The sequence below is a fragment of the Cynara cardunculus genome (genome assembly GCF_001531365.2).
Source record: "Cynara cardunculus var. scolymus isolate 2C chromosome LG 3, CcrdV1, whole genome shotgun sequence".
In the NCBI taxonomy this organism is placed as follows: Eukaryota; Viridiplantae; Streptophyta; class Magnoliopsida; order Asterales; family Asteraceae; genus Cynara; species Cynara cardunculus.
Genome location: NC_037530.1, coordinates 8,703,219 through 8,726,413, shown reverse-complemented (window position 1 = coordinate 8,726,413; position 23,195 = coordinate 8,703,219). Strand labels below are relative to the sequence as shown.

At 34.3% G+C, this 23,195-nt stretch overlaps 2 protein-coding genes and 1 non-coding gene across 3 annotated transcripts; 1 reads left to right on the top strand and 2 right to left on the bottom strand.

The window, feature by feature from the left end:
* Nucleotides 1–7,157: 7,157 nt before the first annotated feature.
* Nucleotides 7,158–7,230, bottom strand: TRNAR-CCG. Its single transcript has one exon. It is a non-coding gene; the product is annotated as a tRNA-Arg (tRNA).
* A 2,730-nt stretch (nt 7,231–9,960) lies between these two features.
* On the top strand, nt 9,961–13,865 carry LOC112510395 (telomere repeat-binding protein 3-like). Its single transcript, XM_025115795.1, has 9 exons — nt 9,961–10,178; nt 11,192–11,337; nt 11,415–12,165; nt 12,280–12,354; nt 12,438–12,517; nt 12,627–12,868; nt 12,946–13,233; nt 13,319–13,382; nt 13,519–13,865. The coding sequence occupies exons 2-9, from the start codon at nt 11,254–11,256 to the stop codon at nt 13,687–13,689; spliced, it is 1,755 nt and encodes a 584-aa protein (XP_024971563.1). The 5' UTR covers nt 9,961–10,178; nt 11,192–11,253; the 3' UTR covers nt 13,690–13,865.
* Nucleotides 13,866–14,775: 910 nt separating this feature from the next.
* Nucleotides 14,776–16,806, bottom strand: LOC112510250 (protein FIZZY-RELATED 3). Its single transcript, XM_025115590.1, has 7 exons — nt 16,258–16,806; nt 16,015–16,137; nt 15,834–15,938; nt 15,583–15,762; nt 15,424–15,486; nt 15,046–15,342; nt 14,776–14,966 (listed from the first exon to the last, which is right to left on the bottom strand). The coding sequence occupies exons 1-7, from the start codon at nt 16,804–16,806 to the stop codon at nt 14,781–14,783; spliced, it is 1,503 nt and encodes a 500-aa protein (XP_024971358.1). The 3' UTR covers nt 14,776–14,780.
* Nucleotides 16,807–23,195: the final 6,389 nt, after the last annotated feature.

Sequence of the window (23,195 nt, the reverse complement as noted above, 5' to 3'; positions counted from 1 at the left end):
AACACAGCATTACCCTTCTTTTACAAATAATGCCTCTTAAGACAAGAACTGTTACCATGATAGATTATAAACTCTTAACCGTTACTGCATACTACACCAAACTGCAGGGGATTCACCGATTCAGGACTAGATTCAATCCGAGTCTGTTGTAGTTGGTGGATGCAAGTGTGATATTGGAAAGGTAATCGCAATTCACAAATATGCGTGAGAAAGAACGTTTGTATGATTTTCTGATTAGGGGGCTGTCAAAACCTAGATTCTTTAGCTGTGGACCACTCCTCTTTGGAGCAGCCTATTACTTGGTCAGCCAAGATTGGTACTGCTCAAAGAATGGCTCCAAAAACTGCTATGATCCACAGGAAATCCCGACCGAATAAGATGAACAAAAAGGAAGCATTGCCACAAAACGTGACATGTAATTGATGAGTGTTTTGAAATCCTGGGATATTGAGGGTGATGGTTGGGTAAATATGCGATGCCAAAGCCATGAAAAAAGCCACAACGCAACAGTTGGTGCCCTTGGCACAAACGGTACCTTTTTCACTAATGAATAGTTCAATTCTCTAAGCTTTTGGGTCATTGATTCAGGTGCTAGTGGACACATTACACAGTGAAAAGTAACTGGAGACAACAAAGAAAACTAATGGGAGTCTCCTATTGAGAATACCAAACGGGTAATCCATTACCTGTTAAAAACATCGATGATTATCAAATGCACTTGACCAGTGTTGGATGTTTTGGCGTTCAACTGCAATTTATAATTCGTAAGCAGACTAACTTGTGACTATGTATGTCAAAAAAAACCAAAACCAATGGTGAAAGCAGAAGTCTAAATTTTGAGTCAGGTTTGAGGACTTCTAATCGGGGCCGGGTGGGGATTGTCATATTTAGGGATTTTATTGGGTACGGGGGGTGGGGATGTTGATACCTGCAAAGGGCAAGTTTATTTGTCCAAGACATTGTTAGTAATTGGCTAATTATGTTTGAGACAATTAGGGCCTTTTCCAGTTGAATTATCTTATTGGGTAAGAACAACAAAGACTGATAATCTTATTTTGTAAGAGGGGGAAGACAAGGGTTGTAACTAGATTTAGAAAAGGATGATGATTCTTACTTAGTAAACACTTACTAGATTTAGAATGTTTACTGACAATTCATTTTGATGATAAAAAATTTACATGATAAGTTCAGTTAATGTGTTGTCTCTTATTGGTAAGCAAATATTGGGTAAGTATTTGGTAAACGATATTTTAGATTTGCATGTTTAAAAAAACTGTAATTTACCATTAGTTGTAAAAAATAATATACTGTAACTTTTTGGTTTTGGGTATAACCAATGGTGAATGTGGGTTTTTTACCCTTAATAGTTTCCCCAACGAGGATTGAGATGAGAACAAAAGAAATATCAAACAAGGAAGACAAATTATCAGAACTCCAGCTTTATGGATGAATGATGATAATGAGCAAGTTGCAATTGATATTAAAGCGAAAGCTATCATTGTAATGTTATTACTTGATGATGTTGAATGTTGATCGCTCATCATAAATCTTGTTTATGCAAAAGATATGTTAAACACTCTCATTGTTCTATATGACGAGACTTCTGAAGTAAAACAAAAAAAAGGATCAGCCTCATCAGACAATACAAACTGTTTATGAATCTCTCACTAATGTATACAACAGGTTCAATTCTTTCCAAAATGATCTCAAAATGCATGACACAGTTTTTATAATGTTGAGATAATATGCAAATACATGGACTGTTTACTAAATTCTAAGGAAAATATAATTGTGTTTAAATTTTAAGAGTAGGGGTGTTCATGGGTTGGGTTGATCTGGTTGAACACAGTTGAACAACCCAATCCAATGTTTGCGGTTTGGAAAAATCTTAACTCAACCCAACCCAAACCAAAATGCAACCCAACCCGTACGGGTTGGTAGGATTAGTTGGGTTGATACTTTGGTATATTAAAATATTCTTCTACTCATAATTTCTTTTTCATCATCAACCATTTGATACAATTTATCTATAATTCTTACGTATATCACATTCAGTTAATTTTCTCAATTTACTTATATATGTTCACAGTTACTGAACATATATATGAATGAGTTATATAGAGATATGAATAGATTGAAAATATGTGTATATGAAAAACATGATAGTGTAATTGTATAATGTGTATACTAATAGAAATTCAACAATTATATTAAATTCAAGAAATAAAAGGATATCAGGTTCATCGGGTTGTGTTGGGTTCAATTAATAGTAACTCAATACATACGGTTTGAAAATTTTACAACTCGATTAGGCATCGGGTTGCTTCCGGTTGGGTTATTTCGTATTGGGTTGAGTTGGGTTGATCGGGTTAATCGGGTTGGTCGGGTTTTTTAGCACCCTTACTTTTGAGAATCTTATCATATGCCTCTTACTACCATATATGGAATTTTATATAACTATAAGCAAACTAAGGTACTCAAGAAGAATGTCTTTCAACAAACCAAAATTATGAACATTGCATTTGTCTAATCTGATTCAAAAAGATTAGGATTGGTGTCACATCTTGTATATGACCTAGATTCTAATTTTTTTGAGGTCCAACGGTGAATATGATAATGGGACCGATGGACTACCCATGCAAGACATTATTGACTCTATTTCTTTAGTTGCATTAAATTTTAATAAAGTTGTCAGGAAAAGTGTTTTTCATAGAAGATCAAAATGGAGATTTTTAAAAAGACCATCCTTTATCAACCAAAAGATAATGTTTTATGACAAGTCTGAGGATTAATGTTACAATTGTGGAAAGAAAGGTCATTTCATTGTTGATTGTAGATTCAAAAAGTCAAACTCTTCTTTTTTCTTCAAGAACTTCTCAAACCTCTCGATCCTCTAATAAAGGACCGAGAGATGACAAACAAGGAGAAAAGTGCAACAGTGAAAATCAAGAAATTTTCAAAGAAAAGAAAAAGGAAGGATGGCTGAACGTGACTGCGGATATTCATCCTCCTCTTCGTCTAAAAGTCTATGTTCAATGGCTCATCTTATCGAACTAGGTGCTTCAGAAAAAAGAACTACTACTGGCTTAACATTGTCTCCTAAAGGTGTTACAACAAAACTCTTTAATTTAGAAAATTAAGGACCAGGTCATACCTAAATATGATAATTGGACAATGGTTGTTCGAGACATATGATTGGTTATATTTCCCTACTTAAAGACTATGTGTTAGAAAATGGCATCAATTACATTCGGAGATAACTCTAAAAGGTCAACTCAAGAGTATGATGTTTTGACAAATGGGTCAATCACGTTCAAGAAAGTAGTTTATGTAGTATGACTTAGGCACAACCTTTTGAGCATAAGTAAACTACGTGACAAAGGTTTCTCAATGAAGTTTGTTGAAGAAAAATGCACCAGACTCCCATCTGACAACAAGGAAGTTCTATCAAGATTTCGTAAAAACATCGTCTATGTGATTGCCATGTCCTCTACATGTTTTACGTCTTTTCAAAATGTATTTTCTTCTATCTAAAGCCACATTTGAACTGAACTGATTATGGCATAAAAAGACTTTCTCACTTGAATGTCGAAACGATAATAATTTGTCTCTAAAAGGACTGGTGCACGGTCTTCCTTCTAATTCTTTCAAAAGAAAAATTATGTAGATCTTGTGAGAAAGGAAAACACTCAAAGTCTTGTTCAAATCAAAGAATTGCTCATCCATCACCTCACCTCTTCATCTCCTTTATATGGATCTATGTGGACTAGCCGTTATTTAGAGCTTAGGAGGAAAACGATAAATATTGGTCATTGTAGATGAATATTCTAGATATACGTAAGTATTTTTCTTCCAATCAAAAGTGATGCAACTGAAGAGATCATTAATTTCATTAGAAAAGTCGAAGTTCTAAATAATACTTTAATCCAATCCTTAAGAAGTGATAATGACACTGAATTCAAAAACTACTTCTAGACAACTTTTGTTCTAACAAGGAATTTCCCAGAACTTTTCAGCTGCCAGAATTCTACAACGAAATGGAGTTGTTGAAAAAAGAAACAGAACTCTGTGTGAGGTAGCTAGATCCATGATCAGTAAGGCATGTCTTCCAATTTACTTTCTGCTGAAGTTGTAAATATTGTATGCTTCACTTAAAACAGATCTAAAATTGTGAGAAGACATAAGAAGAATCCCTACAAGCTGTTTCATGCAAGGAAGCCACACATTAGTTTCTTTCATGTCTTCGGATATATCTGTTATATTCTGAATGATAAGGATCACCATGGAAAATTTGACCAAAAATCCGATGAAGGGGTTTTTGTCAGATACTCAATTGTCTCAAAAGCTTCCAGGGTCTATAACAAACGAAGAATGTATATTGATGAATTTATTCATGTTCACTTTGATGAATGTAATTCGGCGCCCTCCTTATCTATAAATATCTTCAATAAAGGTGAATTAAATGAATAAATTTCATCACATCTCATTGAATCATTTGAGAAAAATTCCCCAATAATGTATCAAAACTTTACCTCTAATCCTCCTCATGTTCCAGAATTTGAACAACCAAGTACCGCTACATGCACTGCTATTGTTCAAATAAAAAAAATGATATTCTGAATGGCGTCATAATTTCTTCATGAATTTCACCCTCATCCGAGATTACTTCTCCATCCTCCACAAATGTTTCATCGGATACTTCAGATCCCCCATCTTACTTCCTCTCCTTCTTGCCACAAAATGGACAAGAAGTCATGATAATATTGGCACCAAATGGATCTTTAGAAACAAGATAGATGAAGATGGCACGGTCATTAAAAATACGACAAGACTTGTAGCTCAAGGATATAGACAGGAAGAAGAGATTCACTATGATGAGATTTTTACTCTTGTGGCAAGACTTGAAGCCGTCAGAATCTTTATGGCATATGTTACCTACCAAGATTTCAAAGTTCATTAGATGGATTTCAAAAGTGTTCTCCTAAACTGGAAAACTCTCAGAAGAAGTATATGTCAAAGAACCTTCAAGATTTGAAGATTCAGAGCATCCTGAGTACATATAAAAACTTGATAAAGTTCTCTATGGCCTCAAACAGGCTCCATGTACATGATTTGAATCACTATATTTTTTTCTTCTTGAGAATAATTTCTCACGTGGTAGGATTGACAACACCCTCTTTTTTAGAAAATATAAAGGTGGTGTCATTCTAGTACAAATTTATGTAGATGACATAAATTTTGGTGGAAGCAACTTCTCTCTTTGTGATTTTTTTCAAAACTTATGCAAAGCAGATATGAAATGAGCATGATGTTTAAACTAACATTTTTCTTAGGCTTACAAGTCAAACTGACAAATGATGGAATTTTCATAAATCAACTTAAATATGTTAAAGATCTATCAAAGAAATTTAATTTCAATCAATATTCACCCATGAAAACACCAATGATTAATATGTTAAAGTTACACACTAATCCTAGTGGGAAATCAGCTGATATAATTTTATCTCGAAATTAGCTATCTTGATAAGGTTAGAATTTATTTATAATTCCTTTCCCGATGTATTAAATTCGTTTTCCCTTGAGCAACTTATATATTGGATGTTCGGTGGAACTCAAGAAAATGGATTTTGGGATGAGAAACTACGTGAAATGTGGGTGCCATGCGGATAAATCTGCATTGAAATTGCATTTGACACTGTTTGTGCCATAGCAAGAACCATCCGGGTGACTTTGAAGCAGTCAAGAATAGTTTTAGATGATAATGTATGATATTTTGTCTTATAATCAAAGTCCACCGAAATTTCACTACAAATATATTTATAGTTTTAGAATATACTTATATTTATACGTTATATATATTCATTAGGTTTTTCATTTTATTACGATGTACATGGAAATGTTTAATTAATATTTGGGTTCGGGGATGAAGGGTATCCCCATCCCTGGCCCATTCCCGTTTTATAAATTTGAAGATTCTCCATTCCAGTTCAAACTTAGGGATCTACAGTTAAATCAAGTTCGAGTAACGGGTTTTCCGTAAGATGTGAGTTTCCTTGCATCCTACTTTTGGTTTACATATTTTAACGAGTAAGGTCATGGAATAGAATTTTTAACAAAGGATAGGTGTGTGGTTTCACTTTTACAACGAATAAGGTCCTTTTTAGTAGCGTTGTCAATTAGAGTGTACTTAGCGAGGATAGTTTTGTCCATTTACATTTACTATGAGATAACTTTCATTTTTATAACAAATTTGGTCCCTCAACTCGGCTTTCATTTTTATAATGAGTTTGGTTTCTCCTCTTAATCAATAAAAACTTTGCATGACAAACATAATTTTTTATACTAGAAGGATACTCGTGCAATGCAGCGAGATACATCGATATACTGTTTCGTTTTATTTTTTTTGTCTCGATCGATATAATACGGTTTTATGTGACTTTAAGAAAGTAATAATGTTTATATTCATAATAATTTGAAAATAATATATCAATATTAGTATCAAATTAACTATTTAAAAATTCTCGTTTTTTATGTAATTTCTTTAATTCAAATATTTTATTATAATTTGATTTAGGTTTAATATCGAAATAATTTATTTTCAATTTAATAATATAATTTTTATAAGGATAATAATTAAATATTCCGTTATAAGTATAACTCAATAATTATCTTAATTATATTTTAAATTTTTTATATTTAAAATGAGATGTTAATCATGTAATTGTTTATGTTTATCTGCAGTTAGTTACACGAATTCAAACATAAAGTTTTAATAAGTTATACTCACACATAATTTACTTGAAACATCGAATTTTAAATAATATACATCAATAAACAATACTTCATACATAAAAAATAATTTTTAAAAATATTTATCAAATACTATATAATATAGTATAGATAAAAAAACAAAATAACTAAACAAGCCCATACCAAATGAATATTCATCGCATAAAAGTGAACCAAAAAACAAACTAACCATTTCATGGATGAAAAAATAAACTGAAGTCCAAAAAATCATTTCATTTGACAGAACTTTTTTAATAGAGTTAAGTGAAGGGACCAACTATGTAACAAAACTAAAAGTAGAATAATGACACTTCCAAATTTTACAGGGACGAAATCTGTAACTTAATCTAAGAGATAAAAATAAAAAGCGATCACGGTGGGACTCGAACCCACAATCTCCCGCTCCGGAGGCGAGCGCCTTATCCATTAGGCCACGCGATCTTGTGTGTTGTCTATTTCAAACATAACATATTTAAATACAACCTCCGATTTTAGGTTGTTATCTCACTCTAATACCTTCTTTTTCATCAATTTTTATGTTGCTGTAAATTTGTTTTTGTCAAGAATTGAAAACATTTAGGGTCGTTTACCAAACGTTTACCAAATAACATTACATTACCTATATGATGATATGAATATGGTAAAGACCAAGAATCTTATCCGGTAAGAACGAGACAAAGACCAAAAGTCTTACCCGATAAGTATGAGCGACGACTTTTACCACGGTAAGCGTTTACCGGGTAAATTGTTGTATACGATGTCGTTTTGGTGTATCCGGTAAGTAAATAATAGTAATAAATTTTACCGGTAAGCACTTACCGGGTAAGTGTTTGGTAAACATTCCCTTATAGATATTTGAAATGATTAATTTAATTATTTTTCTTAAGAAAAGCCAAAGTTTTATAAAAAAAAAATTAAACTAAATTATTTTTCGAGAAATAAGGTTTATCAATACAACAGACACGCAATATTTATGACTGGAACTCGATCATAGGTTTTTTTATCACTATTTTTTTTAATCATTTATGAAGCAATTTGTAGAACAATTCGGTGTAGGACTACAATAATACAATAACCATATTTGTTTATGTTGATGTTTTGCTTTATTAACGAGATGTTTCTACATCTTAATAAATGCCCTACATACTCACGATACCTATGTTTATATCATTAATCTAGGACGTGTTCAACAACGTTTCAAATTTACCGTCTTAGCTTATATTAAAAAGATACCCACTAAATACATATACTGTCTATTTCTTAAAATTATCATATATTCAAATAATAATTCAGCTAAACAATATAAAAATTAAATACGACTAATTATCATATTACATTATCATTTTACTTCAATAAATGGCAATAATAATTTTTTTAGGTTAATTATTTAAATAAATATATGTTTGATTATTTTTTTATTTTCTTTTAAAAGTTTTTAGTCCTTGTTGTAATTGAGATGTCATATCGCCAAAAATTTCGATTGCTTTTTCATGTCGTTATCATCCAACCAAGATGTGTAATACAAGAAACATGCTTTTTGTTGTATGTTTACAAAGTTAATTTCTTGTTTTGTCATTATAATCAAGGGTATTCGTTGGTTAAAATTCAACCAATTTAGACTGATCTGATCATGTTCAATCATTTATTTGATACTGGGTTTTACCTTGATACGGTCCAATTAACATTAGACAACTGATCTAATCAATGGTAACCGGTTCCATCCTCTGGATATTATTATTGGGTATCTGTTTGAGTAGATTGGATCCATCCACTATTTTGAAGAAGTTTTCAAACAATGAATCTACCATTATTCATGTATTTTTCTGAATGTCTTAAAAAGCAGGACATACGCATATTTTCTAAAAACAATATCATAAAATATAATTAATTATATTTATTTATAAATCGGATGGTAATTCGATGGGTTACTGGATGATTATTGGATTGAATCGGTTCTTAGTGGATTATGGACTACCATTCAAATATCGATTGGTCCAATTTGAATGTTGAAATTTTTGATCCGATACAATTCAACTACACTTAGATATATAATTATGGCCAGTTGGTTCTGATCAAATCAGTCTTATCTAATTGGATCTGCTAACTCTCTACACACCCCTTGTGATATATTTTGTGCATAATCATTCTTTTATTATGATTACGATATCTATATAAAAAGTTTACATAATTTTTTATAATTTAAGATATTGTTTCACATATATTTATGTTAACTTAAAGAAATAAATGATCAATATGATTAAAACTCATAAATAAATTAGGAATAGTCTAGAAACCCATGGAAACTTTTTAATTAACTCAAATCAAAATTCAATAACCCTAAATAAAGCAGATATTTAGGTAATAGTATTCGATAGCCTAAAAAAGAAGATGAATCTTAACTAAAAATAGACTTTAAATATATAAAAAAATATTACTTTAAACTCCAAAATAAATAAATCACGAAAATCATGGTTCGATAACCTTGGCAAAATCGTGATTAGTGGATTCCCAAAATATATGGCTTTTTACACCAATAAAAATTATCGTAAATGTAATGTTTTTTATTTTAGATTATATCAGAATTCTAGGGGTTGTTTAATGGTTTTGTCCAGAATCATTAGGTGATCAGAATGATTAAGAGGTTTTCATGATATAATGTAAAATGAAATATAATTGTTTGATAATTGTTTATAATAAAATTAGGGCTCTTAATGGTTAAGGGAGACATACGACACAAAATCATTCAGAGAATTTTAAAACCATTAAGAGGCAGATTTTTTTTGCCAAACAAGATTCACTTCTTAACGATTTATAGATTACATCTTAATAAAACTATTAAGAGGTAAACAAACAACCCCTTACTTTAGAATAAAAAAAAAGAATATACTCTTTTAAAATTATTTAAAAGGAAAAAGAAAAACTCGTAAAACCCCCCACACGTGTCAAAAGCTATCCAATGTGCTCAAAAGAGATGAGGTGGTCCGCAAAAAAACCTCTCCCTCCAGAATCCAGATTAGAGAGGTTTATGGTCACCTGCTCTTCCTCCACAAAATTACCTTTCTACCCTTCACACACCATTCCTCAATCCATATGTATTATATTTTTTATATATAATATATAATTATGTATATTGTATATATGTATATATATATATAGAGAGAGAGAGAGAGAGGGGTAAGGGGTTTAAGCGCTTTCTTTCCTTCTCACAGTTTGCTTTCTTTCTATTTCATTTCATTCTACCATTAATTCTCGTAGTTTTCTCTCAATTTCTCCCTCCATAAATTACATTTATACTAGCTAAATTCTTCAGATTGCTATCGGCTACTTGTGTAATTTGTTTCTAGGAATCTCAATTCCTAACGACAATTACGCGGATCAACAAAATTCAGGTAATTTTAACCGATCTCTCTTCTTTCTTTTCCGTGATCTTCATTCTTGTTTACTTCTTGTGGGTTCTCTAAATTTCTGTTTTCTACTTGATTTCGTCCGATCTCTGTTGGGTTTAAGCTAAATTTCCGGGGTTTTGTTGTTTTGCTCAATTTTACTTCTTGGATCGGGTTCTGTACCATCTTCTATTCTTTGTCTGATCCTGTTGTGATGCAATCTTTTGATCTAATTCGCGCATAAATGAAATATGTTGTTTAATTATCAATTTTTATGGAATTAAATCAATGAACCCAAGTTGCATGGTGTTTTGACTTTATATTAATTCCCCGTTTGGTTTCCATTTTTGTTCAATGTGTTAAAGTGTTTAGAACAACTCGAGCATTGATTTTGTATGTGGGACTAAGCCCACCTTTCACAAGATTTTATCCTAAAGTTTCCCATTATTGATTGATCTACCTCCCAAATCCAATTATGGGATCTATCTAGCTTCGGGGAACAAAGGTTTAGATCGTCTTTTCCTTTTATTCTACTATTTACCATGCCAGATTGTCGATGAACAAGGTTAGATGGATCTTTGGATCACCTATTTCTGCTCAAGAACTTGTAGTTGATTTAAAACAAGATGATCTATTTTTATCTTGATGGGTTATTTGCAATATGAACTAGGGGAGTTCAAGCCTAACCGTTGACTCCTGGCTGGTTATAATATGATCAGAAAATCTAGTTTTTCTTGGTTGAAACTTTTATCTTTCTGTGGAAATTTTCATTGTGTTACCAAAGACGTACTTGGGATTCCATCCGTTTTGTTAGATGATATTTACATCTAACTACATTGTGCAAGTTTGGTAGCAATGTTTTCTTGTTAACTTGATATTGGACGTAAAGATTGATGAACAAGTGTTGTGTGATGATTATTTACATACAATTGTGTTTGTGTTACTGAAAGATCAATGAAATAAATCTTTTTTATATGGTAAAGAATAAAGATTCTGATTCTCTAGTAATTGAATTATAGATAGGCTGAGGTCAGCTGTTCATTGTGGTTGGTGATCTCTTATTGGCATGTATGCATAAGATATGGTGTTGAAAAAGAGTATATATTATGGACGATTTGATGGTTTCCAATCCACCGTGGTACCTAAAGCTCCCAGATCCTTAAGGGTGAGTATATCCTTTAATGCTATTCCCCTCCGAGTTATTGAAACTTTTATTGATATATTTTTCTGTTGTTTCTTTAGAGGAGTTCAATTAGGAAATTGTCAGAGGGCAAATTATGCGCATTTGACTTGTTGGCAGCTGTAGCAGACAAGTTATTGCAGGAGAGTGAAAGTTCTACTTCAAGCATTACTCCAGAACGAAAAGGACAGATTAGCGTTAATGCTAAAGACTTTGTAAAGCAGGAAGAGCCTGAAGTCACTGAATCCACTAATCTGGAATGGAATTTAGAGCCTCCTACGATCAAATCACCAGAGTCAGATGATGATTCTGGTTTGGAACATGTTTCTGATGTTAGAACTTCTGGGTTTTTAAAGAAAGTTGGGAACAATGTGAAGTTGGAACCATCAGAAGGTGAGAATGTAGATAAACTGGAAGGAAATGCCCCTGATCATGGGGGTATATGTGATTTTAATTTGGTTAATAATATAGCTGAAATACAGACCGAGCCATTAGGGAAACAAAGTGGAAACTTGACTTTCAGGGACCCAGCGGAATCGTGTGTAAATACCCGTGTACTAAACAAATCATATAGTAGCGTACATCTACCTTTTTATAAGGATCCCGTTTCTTGTTTTACAAGACGTGGGGGAAATGTAAAGATGAGTATTATAGATAACGACGAAAGTTCTTTTAGATACAATCAGCATGGCACCAAAAAGAGGGCGTTTAGGTCTCAGTCACATGCTGGATACAGAAGAATAGGGAAGATGTTGACATCTAGATACCGGAAGGTAATGCCAAAGAAAGATGATGAAGTCACTAACAGTACTAGTAAGTGGAGATTCTAGTGCACTGAATCTTTTCTTGCATTTTAGTTTTCATGCAATTTCACAGATCATGCAGATCTCGTTCTAATGTAATTATATCATTTCTTGGTTCTTTCAGGTGGTAAATACGCAGAGGCGGGTTCTAAAAGGAGGAAGCTGTTTCATCATAGCTCAAACAATGCTTCAAATAATGGTTCTTCCTTTTCTTGGACTTTTGTTGTTCCCTTGATCTTGGTCATTCAGCTTCCTAATTTTGTTATGCTGTTCTATTTCCAGTGAAACTTAGCATCAAGTCCTTTGAGGTGCCAGAACTGTATGTTGAGATACCAGAGACAGCCACTGTAGGTTCATTGAAGGTACTCATGATCTCTTCTTTTTAAAAATTCCGTTTCATTTGTATAATTTCGTCAGTTTGAAGAGCGAAAATCCCTTAATTGTAGTTTGTGGTTGTAACTATTTCCGCAGAGGACTGTTATGGAGGCTATTACGGCTATTCTAGTAGGTGGACTACATGTAGGGATACTTGTTGATGGCAAAAAGGTCCGAGACAACAACAGAACCCTACAACAGATGGGTATCTCGCAGAATTGCGACCTTGAGACTTTGGGATTCACTTTGGAGCCTAGGTTTCCCCATGCTTTTCCATGTCCGATACAGAAAGAACCTCCATTGGCAATACTATGTGACACTAGTCTACAGCAATCAAGGTAATATAGAATATATCTTTTCCTGATCTCGTGACATCATACAGTCGACTTTCCATTTAAGAATCGTTTAATGTCAGATCTGAAGGCAGTCCCATTATGGATGTGGGATTTTCGAATTCTTCTCTGGATCTTCCTCCAGCGTCTAATAACAATCATGAAAATATAGCCTTACAAAGCGAAGTACTAACCGAAGAAAGAGTGGCAGATTCCAAAGCTATTGTGAAAGCTGAGGCACTCTCAATTGTCCCGGTTGACCACAAACCAACAAAGAGTTGTGAAGTTTCACAACGTAGAACCAGGAGGCCGTTCTCTGTATCAGAAGTAGAAGCACTTGTGGAAGCAGTTGAAACACTTGGAACTGGAAGGTATGACTTGACTTACAAAAAGCATATAATCATGCCATCTAGATATAACCTTAACTCACACTAGATTTTAATCTAAATCTTGCAGATGGCGTGATGTTAAATTGCGTTCTTTTGATGATGCAAATCATCGAACTTATGTGGACTTAAAGGTAACAAATCTACTTCTATGCTACAAATGACCATACTATGTTTATAAAGTTAGTAGTATTATGTTGATTTTGAAGCTAGTAAACACTAGAATGTGTGTTAGTGATGTTTAATGGGCATTATTGGTTTTGCATACAGGATAAATGGAAAACACTGGTTCACACCGCAAGCATCTCTCCGCAACAAAGGAGGGGAGAGGCTGTGCCGCAGGATCTTTTGGACCGCGTCCTGGCTGCACATGCTTATTGGTCTCAATGGAAGCACCAGACCCAACCGCAATGTTCGAGTCTAGACTTTGTTGGCATTTGAACGATGGAATTGATGTACAGAAAAGAAAAATAAGATAGGTGGTTTGTGTATTATTAGTGCAGATTACTTGTTGCGACTAATTTGGAAAGGAAAGAGAGGAATTGGCAGTTGTACAATCTTGAAGCTAACTGTGCTACATTTCTCCTGTTTCATGTAGTTAATACCATTCTTTTGACACATTGTGTTTGGATGCATGAAAGCAAATGAAAAAGGATATGCTCTGTAGTTGTACTATACACGTAACCCAAAAATTTTTGGATATAAAATGGATATATTTTCTAGAATAAAACGGTTGTACTTGTCACGAACCTAACTTTTTTACCCTACCACAGAAGAACAATATGGTGGCACGTGGCACCTAACGACTCCTCTAGGTCCGTCTATGAACACATGATTATATATTCTCCTTTTTTAATTTTATATTATATATATTTATTTTGATTTTTTATATTAAAAATCTCAAATGAAATATGTACATTTTTTTCTTTCTAATTTCAATTTATAAACACATTAAATAATAAGATTTAAGTTTTTGCAATTCTTCCAAATAGAAAGTTAAATCAATCAAACATACAACAAAATATTTTGAAATCCTTTTTCCCAAAAAAAAATCATAAAAATAAATTTAATTTTTATTAAAGCCTGTAAAAATGTATTAAATATTGAATATTAAAAGAAAAAAGAAAAAGTTAATTAATTGCATTACTTTATTAAAAATGGATCTAATTCCTCTTCTTCACGTCATCTATATATTATAAATAAATAATCTTTTATCTTAATCAGCTTTCAGTCAAAGCCATCTCAACACATATGAATGAATATGTTAGGTAAATGTTAGATAGTATAATACCGTATCAATCGAAAAAAGTTGGTTCTAATTTAGTTCACACCATATAATATAGTTGGTTGATACATGGTATAACAACTCACAAAGATAACTCATTGGTTTCAAAGTTAACACAATTATAAAGAATTTTTGTTTGTATGTATGTATGTATATATATTTTATGTGTATATATATATATTATATTGGGAAAGAAAATAAAATTTACAATCTGAATCTTGTATCATCATCATCACCATCACCATCATCATCTGATTTGAGTTCTTCCCAACGACCAGAGTCCCGAGTCCCTTACCGGTGCCGGAGATTTCACAGACGGAAACACATTCCAAAACCTGAGTGTTTCATCACCTGCCCCCGTCACTATTGTCTGACCGTCCGGTGACATTGCTAGATACAGAACTCTCATGCTATGTCCAGTTAGAGTCGCAACCTATACATACAGCCTATACATATAAGATATTTGATTCAACAAAACAACAAACACATCACCAGTGGTGAAAATCACACACCTTTGCCAATGTCGGATATTTCCACACCATTATTTGATTTTGTGAATACCCATGTGTGCTCACCAGTTCATTCACATTCTTGCTCCATGCCAGATTACACACCTGGCTCCCCGTGTCAACATGGTTCAGTTGGTTCCCGTTGCCCGTGTTCCAAAACCGAATGCACCGGTCAGCAGTCCCACCACCTGAGACCAGAAGGTTGCTCTGGTGCGGTGACCATGCAATCGCCTTGACCGCAGCCGTGTGCTCGGTCAGTTTCAGAAGCGGCTGCGCGGAATGCTGATTCCACACCAACAACTATACAACAATTTCACAAATGGTATTGTTATGAAAGTTCCTCTAAACTTCGTGGTTTTCTGTGTTGTAAAAATAGTTTACCTGATTGTCGTTTCCACCGGACGCTAGTTCTCGATCATCATGAGACCATTTAAGCCCACATACCTAAATAAACAATCAAAGATGGACAATTTAATTAGATTCACGTCTTTCCCACATATTTTCGCTATGAAAATCAAGATCAATTTCACGTTTAATCACCTCTGATTTATGGCCAACAAGCTTACTAATGTAGTCACTTGGGACACGAAGATCGTGTTGAAGTATGTTACGATCTCGACTTCCGGAGGATAAAATACGTGAGCTCCAAGCCAAAACGCCGGTTCTTGTTTGATGTCCTCCCATGGTTCGAACCTTTTTGCACTGAGTCCCATCCCAAACCTATTTATGGAAAGAAGCTTCAGATTCATTGTTATTTCACCCAAAAAAACACAAGAACCAGAGATGGGTACCTGAACTTTTCCAAGACTGGTACCGACAGATATATAAGACCCTTCTCGGGTCCATTGAACGGAGCAGACCCCATCGTTAGGACCCAAATCACACAACTTGGTCACCTGCACCATGAACCATGGTCAAAACAAAAGTGTTGTAAAATTTAACGTTTTTAGTAGGTGATTAAATTAAACTGACTTTGCCGGTTGTAGCGGTCCATAAATAAACGCAGCTGCCTAGCCCAACCGCCAGTACATTCTGTGATGACCAATCCACAAGGTTCAAGTAGAAATCGTCTTGAAGCGAGGGTGCGTCCAAAACCTAATCAAAATAAAAATATCTTTTAATATAAAAAAATTAATAAAATATCACATCATACGAGTTCAATATCTTTAGAAGTCAAACACAATAAAGTCAAAATTGGAGTGTTAATGTTGTTACCTTGTGGGGTGTTTTTGGCACCTTGCGAGGGGGCTTGGGTGGAGTTGCAGACTCCGAACTCAACCCGTTATCCTGACCCAATATTGAACCCGAATAGGGAGAATTCTGACCCGAACTATCCGTCTTGAACCGCAACATGTTCTTGCTTGGACTGCTCGCCGGCGAACTCGACCCTTTAGTCGTACCTGCAGGAGAAGAAAACCCAAAATCAGGCCCAAATAATTCACATCTTAATAACCTCGAGTACGCCTCATTGTTCCCTCCTCCGCCTTCTTTCACCGGCGATGCTTTATCCAGTAATCCGAATGTGTGAAGTCTGGAAGACGAGCGACAAGGTATGAACCGATCGCTGCAGGCTCCGGTGGATTTGGACGATGGAGATGACGTCAAATTGGATATGGTTCGGGGCGACATTGTTCGAGGTGACGGAGACGATAGGGTTCTGATAAGAGGAGACGGAGATCCGACGCCGGTGTTGAGACGTAGAGATGTCTCCGACATCCCAGCTGGGAGATTGATCCCACTCTTTCTCCTTTGACTCGAATCCATCTTCTTCTTCTTTTTTTGAAAAATAACTTGTGGATTTTGTGATTGAAGCTACTAATTTGTATTTAATCGAAAGAAAAAGCCCTTTCCTTGTTGGAAAAATTGGGGGTTTTCTTTTGGTGGAAAGTAATGATAACGGTCCGATTAGGGTTTATATATGAAGCATGGTACAACGGTCAATTGTGCAAGAGAAGCTGAAGGCTTTAGGAGCCTCAGAAAAGCTTCAAGTAGCCGTTGGGGCATATGTATTTGACTATTTGGTGTTGCTCTCACGTGCATTGCACGTGAGGAGAAGGGAGACAGGAAATTTGATGACTTCAAGGAAAACGTTACTATGACCACTTTCAAACATTATTTTTGTTAGGGTTTTACAAAATAAAGACAGAGTCTTGTTGAATAATCCTTTTTTTAAGCTAAATCATGATCGGTGTATAAAAAGCTTTGATATCCGTGAGGATTAATCGAATAAGAGAGATGACTTATTAAGAATAACTTAATAGAGATTTTTCATTCCTTCTTGTAAAACAAGAAAAGTTATGATATTATACAGTTCAATTTACGGAACAATTGATTATCGTCTTTTATAACCGGAGACAAGATAACTTGTTTTTATGCAAAATATAGGCAGGTTATTTAAACTGATTTATATCGTTAAGCATTAGCAGTCAAGAGTGATTGTGAAACTGCAGGCATTTGGAAAATAGGATTAGAATTCTAGTTTTCAAAAGGGTAAGATGTGTTTGAGTTTTCGAAGATTAAGAGAATCATCTGTCTGACAAGGGGGTGTTTTTTGTTGACTACATGATGGAGATTCTTCATACGAATTGAAAAGATTCGGTTTCACACATTACATACTTACTATGGAACTCGTTATATTTTAAAAGACCATCTTAAAAATAAATACAAAGTAAACAAGAAGAAATTTTAAACGAGAGTAAGAATCTACGTCATATTAAATGCATCTAAGCGAAACAGAGTCAAATTATGATTTATGTCAATCAGTTGTTCAATAAAATTATGTTGGGGATCATATCAAACCATTAATACTGTGTTTTTTTTTTTGGTCTAATCTCTAATGTCCATATGTTAATCAAATGACTTAAGAATCATATTAAATCCATAGTAGGTTCATCGGTATGGGTTATGTTAAAATAAAATGACTATAACCCAATTCCAACCTGCATTGGGTTGGAATTGGGTTATAGTCATTTCATTTGAACACAACCCATACCGATAAACCTCATGTCTTTATATACTATGGATTTAATATGATTCTTAAGACGTTTGATTAACATATGGACATTAGAGATTAGACCAATCCATAATTAGCTATAATCAAAATTATATTGCAATTTTAACAGTAATTTACTTTCTTATTTGCTTCAACTTTCATTTTTGAGCTTGATAGTCTTTTTTATATGTTATCATTTTAATTCTACTTTGTTTGGACATAAACGTTTAGCTAGATTGTAAAATAATGTACCAAAGTTTCAACCCGACCAACCCAACCCGCATGGTTTGGAATTAGCTTTTTTAAACCACAAGCATTGGATTGGGTTGTTCAAATGCCTTCAACATGTCTAACCCAACTCATTTGCAGCCCTAATTCAACCTTCAAGCTTATGTGAACAGTTAAGAAGAGTTTCTTGTTGAGCCAAGAATTGAGAGGAGCGCCAAGAAAGCAATAGAAACTGATAATACAATGATGTCAAATCACCATCTCAATCAAAATTTGAGTTCGCTTCAAGTAGGGGTGTAAACAGTACGAGACAACTTGCGAGTTACTCGAGATCGACTCAGTCAAAGCTCGGTCAACACTCGACTCGAATAGGCTCGGCTTGAACTCGAGCTTGACTCGACATATTAACGAGTCGAATCAAGCTACCCAATACTCGACTCGAAAAGCTCGTGAGGTACTCAATTATTTTTAAAATATAATAATGATTTTTATGATAAAATTTATAAAATATAAATAATTAAAATATCTTATATTTTATGGTATTTGAACAAAATTATACATTTTTTAATTATAAAAACTAATCAATTATTTTTTAGTTAAAACCACAATTAAAAAAAGACAAAGAAAAACTATAAAAATAGTTAGTAAAATTGTCCCATATTGGTAGAGAGATAGTAAAGGAAATGAGAAAATATGTTATAAAAAGATAGAGATGTGAATGAAATTTGTAACTTTGTCTTTTTGATGATAAAGTTTGAAGTTGATCTCTTTAGTTTTATAATAACTAAGAGAACACCTTTAAGTTTTAAAATTTATAAGAGAAAGACCCTAAAATTTTATAAATTTCAATGTGTGAGCTTGATTCAAGTTCGAGTTTGAATTCAAGTTTGATTTGAGTTGCAATTCGAATTTATTTGAAGTATAGGGGCGTAACCATAGATAACAAAGACATCCAAAACTTCATAGTTTATGATAGTTAGGTGCATGGCCATGGAGTTTATAATATGGTGATTTGAGTTGAAGTGTCGGAGTGGGCATACGATTTATTAGATAGCAAGCGGTAGCAAAAGCAAGAGGCCAATATTTACGTGGCATAGAAGAGTGAGTAAGGAGGGAAAGACCATTTTCAACAATGTGACGGTGACGACGCTCCGAATAACCATTATGTTCAGGTGTATGAGGAAGGGAGGTTAAAGGAATGATGCCACGAGACTCGAGGGTTGGATGTAAACCAATATATTCGCCACCATTATCACTAAAAATGGTAATTATGGGGCGTTGAAAATGTTTTTCGATCAAGAGTTTAAACTTAAGAAAAATATTAGTGGCATCATTTTTGTATTTAAGGGGATAAAACCACACATATTTTGAGTAGTGATCAACAAATATAAGATAATATTTGTAACTATCATAATAAATGGTGGGAGAAGTCCAAAAATCACTATAAAGAACATCAAGTGGACCTTTAGACTCGACGGTATTTTGATAAAATGGCAACTTATGGCTCTTATTACAATCACACGAGTTACAATGAAAAGAAACGAACTTTGGAATGTTTAAATTAAAAGCATTGCCCATATGGCGTAGAATAAAATAAGATGGGTGACCTAATCGGTGATGCCACTTGGTTGTATATGTTAGTTTGATAGAGTGGACAGCGGGACGAGTAGGTTACCATTCATAAGTGCCGGATTTAGTTGGTCCTTAAAGCAAAGGTTTCCCCGTGCGAAGATCCTTCACAATATATGAAGTAGGTAACAAAGTGAAAGAAGTGTTATTATCATGGAAAAATTTATAAATAGAAATAATATTTCGAGAAACGAAAGGCACATGAAGTATATTAGAAAGATTAAACTTATTAGTAGGAGTAAGAAGAGAAGTTGAATCGATGTGAGAGATATCTAGGCCCGATCCATCTCCAATGATAAGTTCCTCGATGCCATCATAAGGAGAGTGAAGAGCAAGATTATCGAGATCATCAGTCACACGATGGGTAGCACCACTTCGGTAGTTGTGGCAGCATAAGCACGAGGAAAGGGGGATTGATGACTTTTGAGAGATTGATCGTGAATTTAAGTCATAAGTGGGTTAGAGTTGGGGGGTGGTATCGTATTAGGGAATTGATGGTGAAAAACAGGACATTGTGAGACATAATGACCTTGGTTTCGACACCATTGACGTCGACCTTTGAAGGTTTGACGGGAGTGTATAGGAGGAGGGTAGGTAGGTTGGTTAGTGGTGGGAAGAAGGCCGACATTAGAAGGAAGACGATTTTGGTTGTAGCAGTTTTGGTAGTGGTAGTTTTGGTGTTTAGTTACATAGTTGACAGTGGCAGGGAAATTGTCTTAGGAAGAGTTGGATTTGTGTTTTTGGGAAAGTTCATGATTGATGAGTTTCTCATGTAACTCATCAAAGGTGATTGGGTTCTCAAGGCCTTGAACAACATTGATTACATTTCATAGTCAGGATCGTTGAGTTGGTCAAGTACTTTATCGACGATGTCATCGGGGTCAAGTGGGCGACCAAGAGACACTAGTTGGTCAATACAACTCTTGATTTCTTGCATATAGTCAGAGATAAAACAAGTTCCCTTGGTAATATTACGAAAATGATCTTTTATTTTTTAAGATGCCCTTTAGAGGGATTGGCATAGGTCTTAGCAAGAGTTTGCCATGCATCATAGGTGGTAGGGCATTGAGAGATGAGAGGGACAAGTTAGGTTTTACAAAGAAAGGGTTCCGACAAGAGCTCCAAGTATGAGTTTGTCTTGATGGATCCAAGTGGTATAAGAAGGATTGGTAGCAGTGGTATTATTGGTGGTAAGTGTCTTTGAAGGAGCGGGGTAAGAACCATCTATGAATTTATGTAAATCATAGCCAAGGAGAGTTGCTTCAAGTTAGGTTTTCCAAGAAATGTAGTTTATGTTGGTCTCGTTAGGGTCTACAAGATGTGAACAACAGTTTGTAGAGGGGGGGAGGGAATGAATACAAACACAGAAAACTTTTCAAATTTAATATATATTGATAGACGGATCAATACAAATTTTACAAGATTGTTTGCGGAAAGATAAGGTAGATAGAACCTATCTAAACAATCTAAAGTTACACATTAATTCTTAGCAAATAAAGAAAAGATTTGTTGTTAAAGACTTAGAAGAATGTAAGTTCTATCTGGGAAAGAACTGTTTAGAATACAACAAAGGGATTTTAACTTGCTCTTGAAGATGAACGTATTTGTTCTTAGATGTGTGTGTTCTTTTACTTAAGCGTAAGTAAGTTAAGAGCGAGGAGTAAGAGTATCTCTGCATGGAGATAGAACACATCTATTTATACCCATTGCATTAAATGCACATTAAATGCATATTTAATGCAACGTGGTAGGGTTAGAACGCGTGTCAAGCCTTAAGGGGAAGGCTTGTTCTTTGCTACAGTGAATAGTACAAAAGCCTATTAATGAGCATACATCCTTTCACAAAGTTGGTGGATAATATAGTCAACTAATCGGCTCCGTACCGTACTAACATTTAGAAAGGGTATGAGTGTGTCATTTGTATGTATAAGGACAAGACAAAAACAATCGCGCTCAACAAGATTCTTTTGATCGCTGAATGCTGGAATAACCCGAATGTCTCTTCAGCATTCGCTGAGGCTTGGGCAGTTTTCACACATATGTAGACAAAGTTGTAATAACTTAATACCGCTTCAGATCACGTATTCGCCAGTCTCTAATATTCATTTTCAGTCTTCGACTTTCGTTGAAGGTTCTTTGGTGTGAGTTTTGTCTTCTTGAAGTATCATTGTCGCCGTTTGAATTTACATTACAAGTTCTTCAACGATCACTGAACAGATTCAGTGATGATCGTTGGAACTGAAAACAGAAACATAAATACTTCGAGTAAGATAACATGGATTATCATCAAATCAATGAGAGAGATGATCAATAATTTGTAGGAGTGAGTTCTAGAATATGAGAAAGAGAAATGATGATGAAGGGTTTGATATGTTTTATAGTGTTGGAAATAATGGATTCTTCATTGGGTGTTGAAGAAGACGAAATATGGACTATGGTGGGAGGAAGGGATGGGCACAATCGTGGGTAGTAAAAGAGAAGAAAGAATATGGATCTTTTATGCTCTTGATACCATATTAACAAATATTATAATTTGTATTTTGAATTGAATTGATATTTAGACAACCACTATGAGATATATATACACAATTTGAGAAATGGAAACTCTATCTTAGAGATTACGAAATTAATAACATGAGATGTGATTAGGAAATAGATCAAGGGATATGATTTTGGCGATCAAGAGATTGATTTTGGTGTATCTCTATCAAAATAGAAGCGCAAACCATAAAAAAGGTAACTTTAAGATTGTTGGGTTTTCTTATGGTTTTAGCCCATGAGGAAGGCCCATACATGTTATGGCCCACATATATATATATAGATCTCTCCATCCCTATTTTCAAATTCTAAGTCGTGCAGCCAAAACAGAGGGAAAAGAGAAGAAAGGTGAGAGCTCCCTTATTTCCGTCACTTTTTAACACAGTAGCAGAAACACTCTGTTTTCCGGATATTGAACGGTCGGATCGTCGTCATTTTTGGTCAGTGTCTTCACAACATCTGAGCCAACATTCTAGACGGTTGGATCGTGTTTTTGAGGTATGGAGGTCAGGTTCTCTGAGGGTTCTTTACAGCAGCGTTTTTGTGGTGACATTCTCTCTTTTGCCTATTTTTTGGTTCCATACATCTTGATGTGCATATTTCCAGGAGTATGATGGTTTTGTATGCCTYTAGTATAATCTAGAGAAGACTTTGTATTGCTCTAATATTGGTGGTAGTGGATTCAAAGCGGCTCTAGTAGTCCCGTGGTTTTTACTCTCGTTTTGAGGGGTTTTCCACGCTAAAATTTCGTGTCTCATTGTGGTTG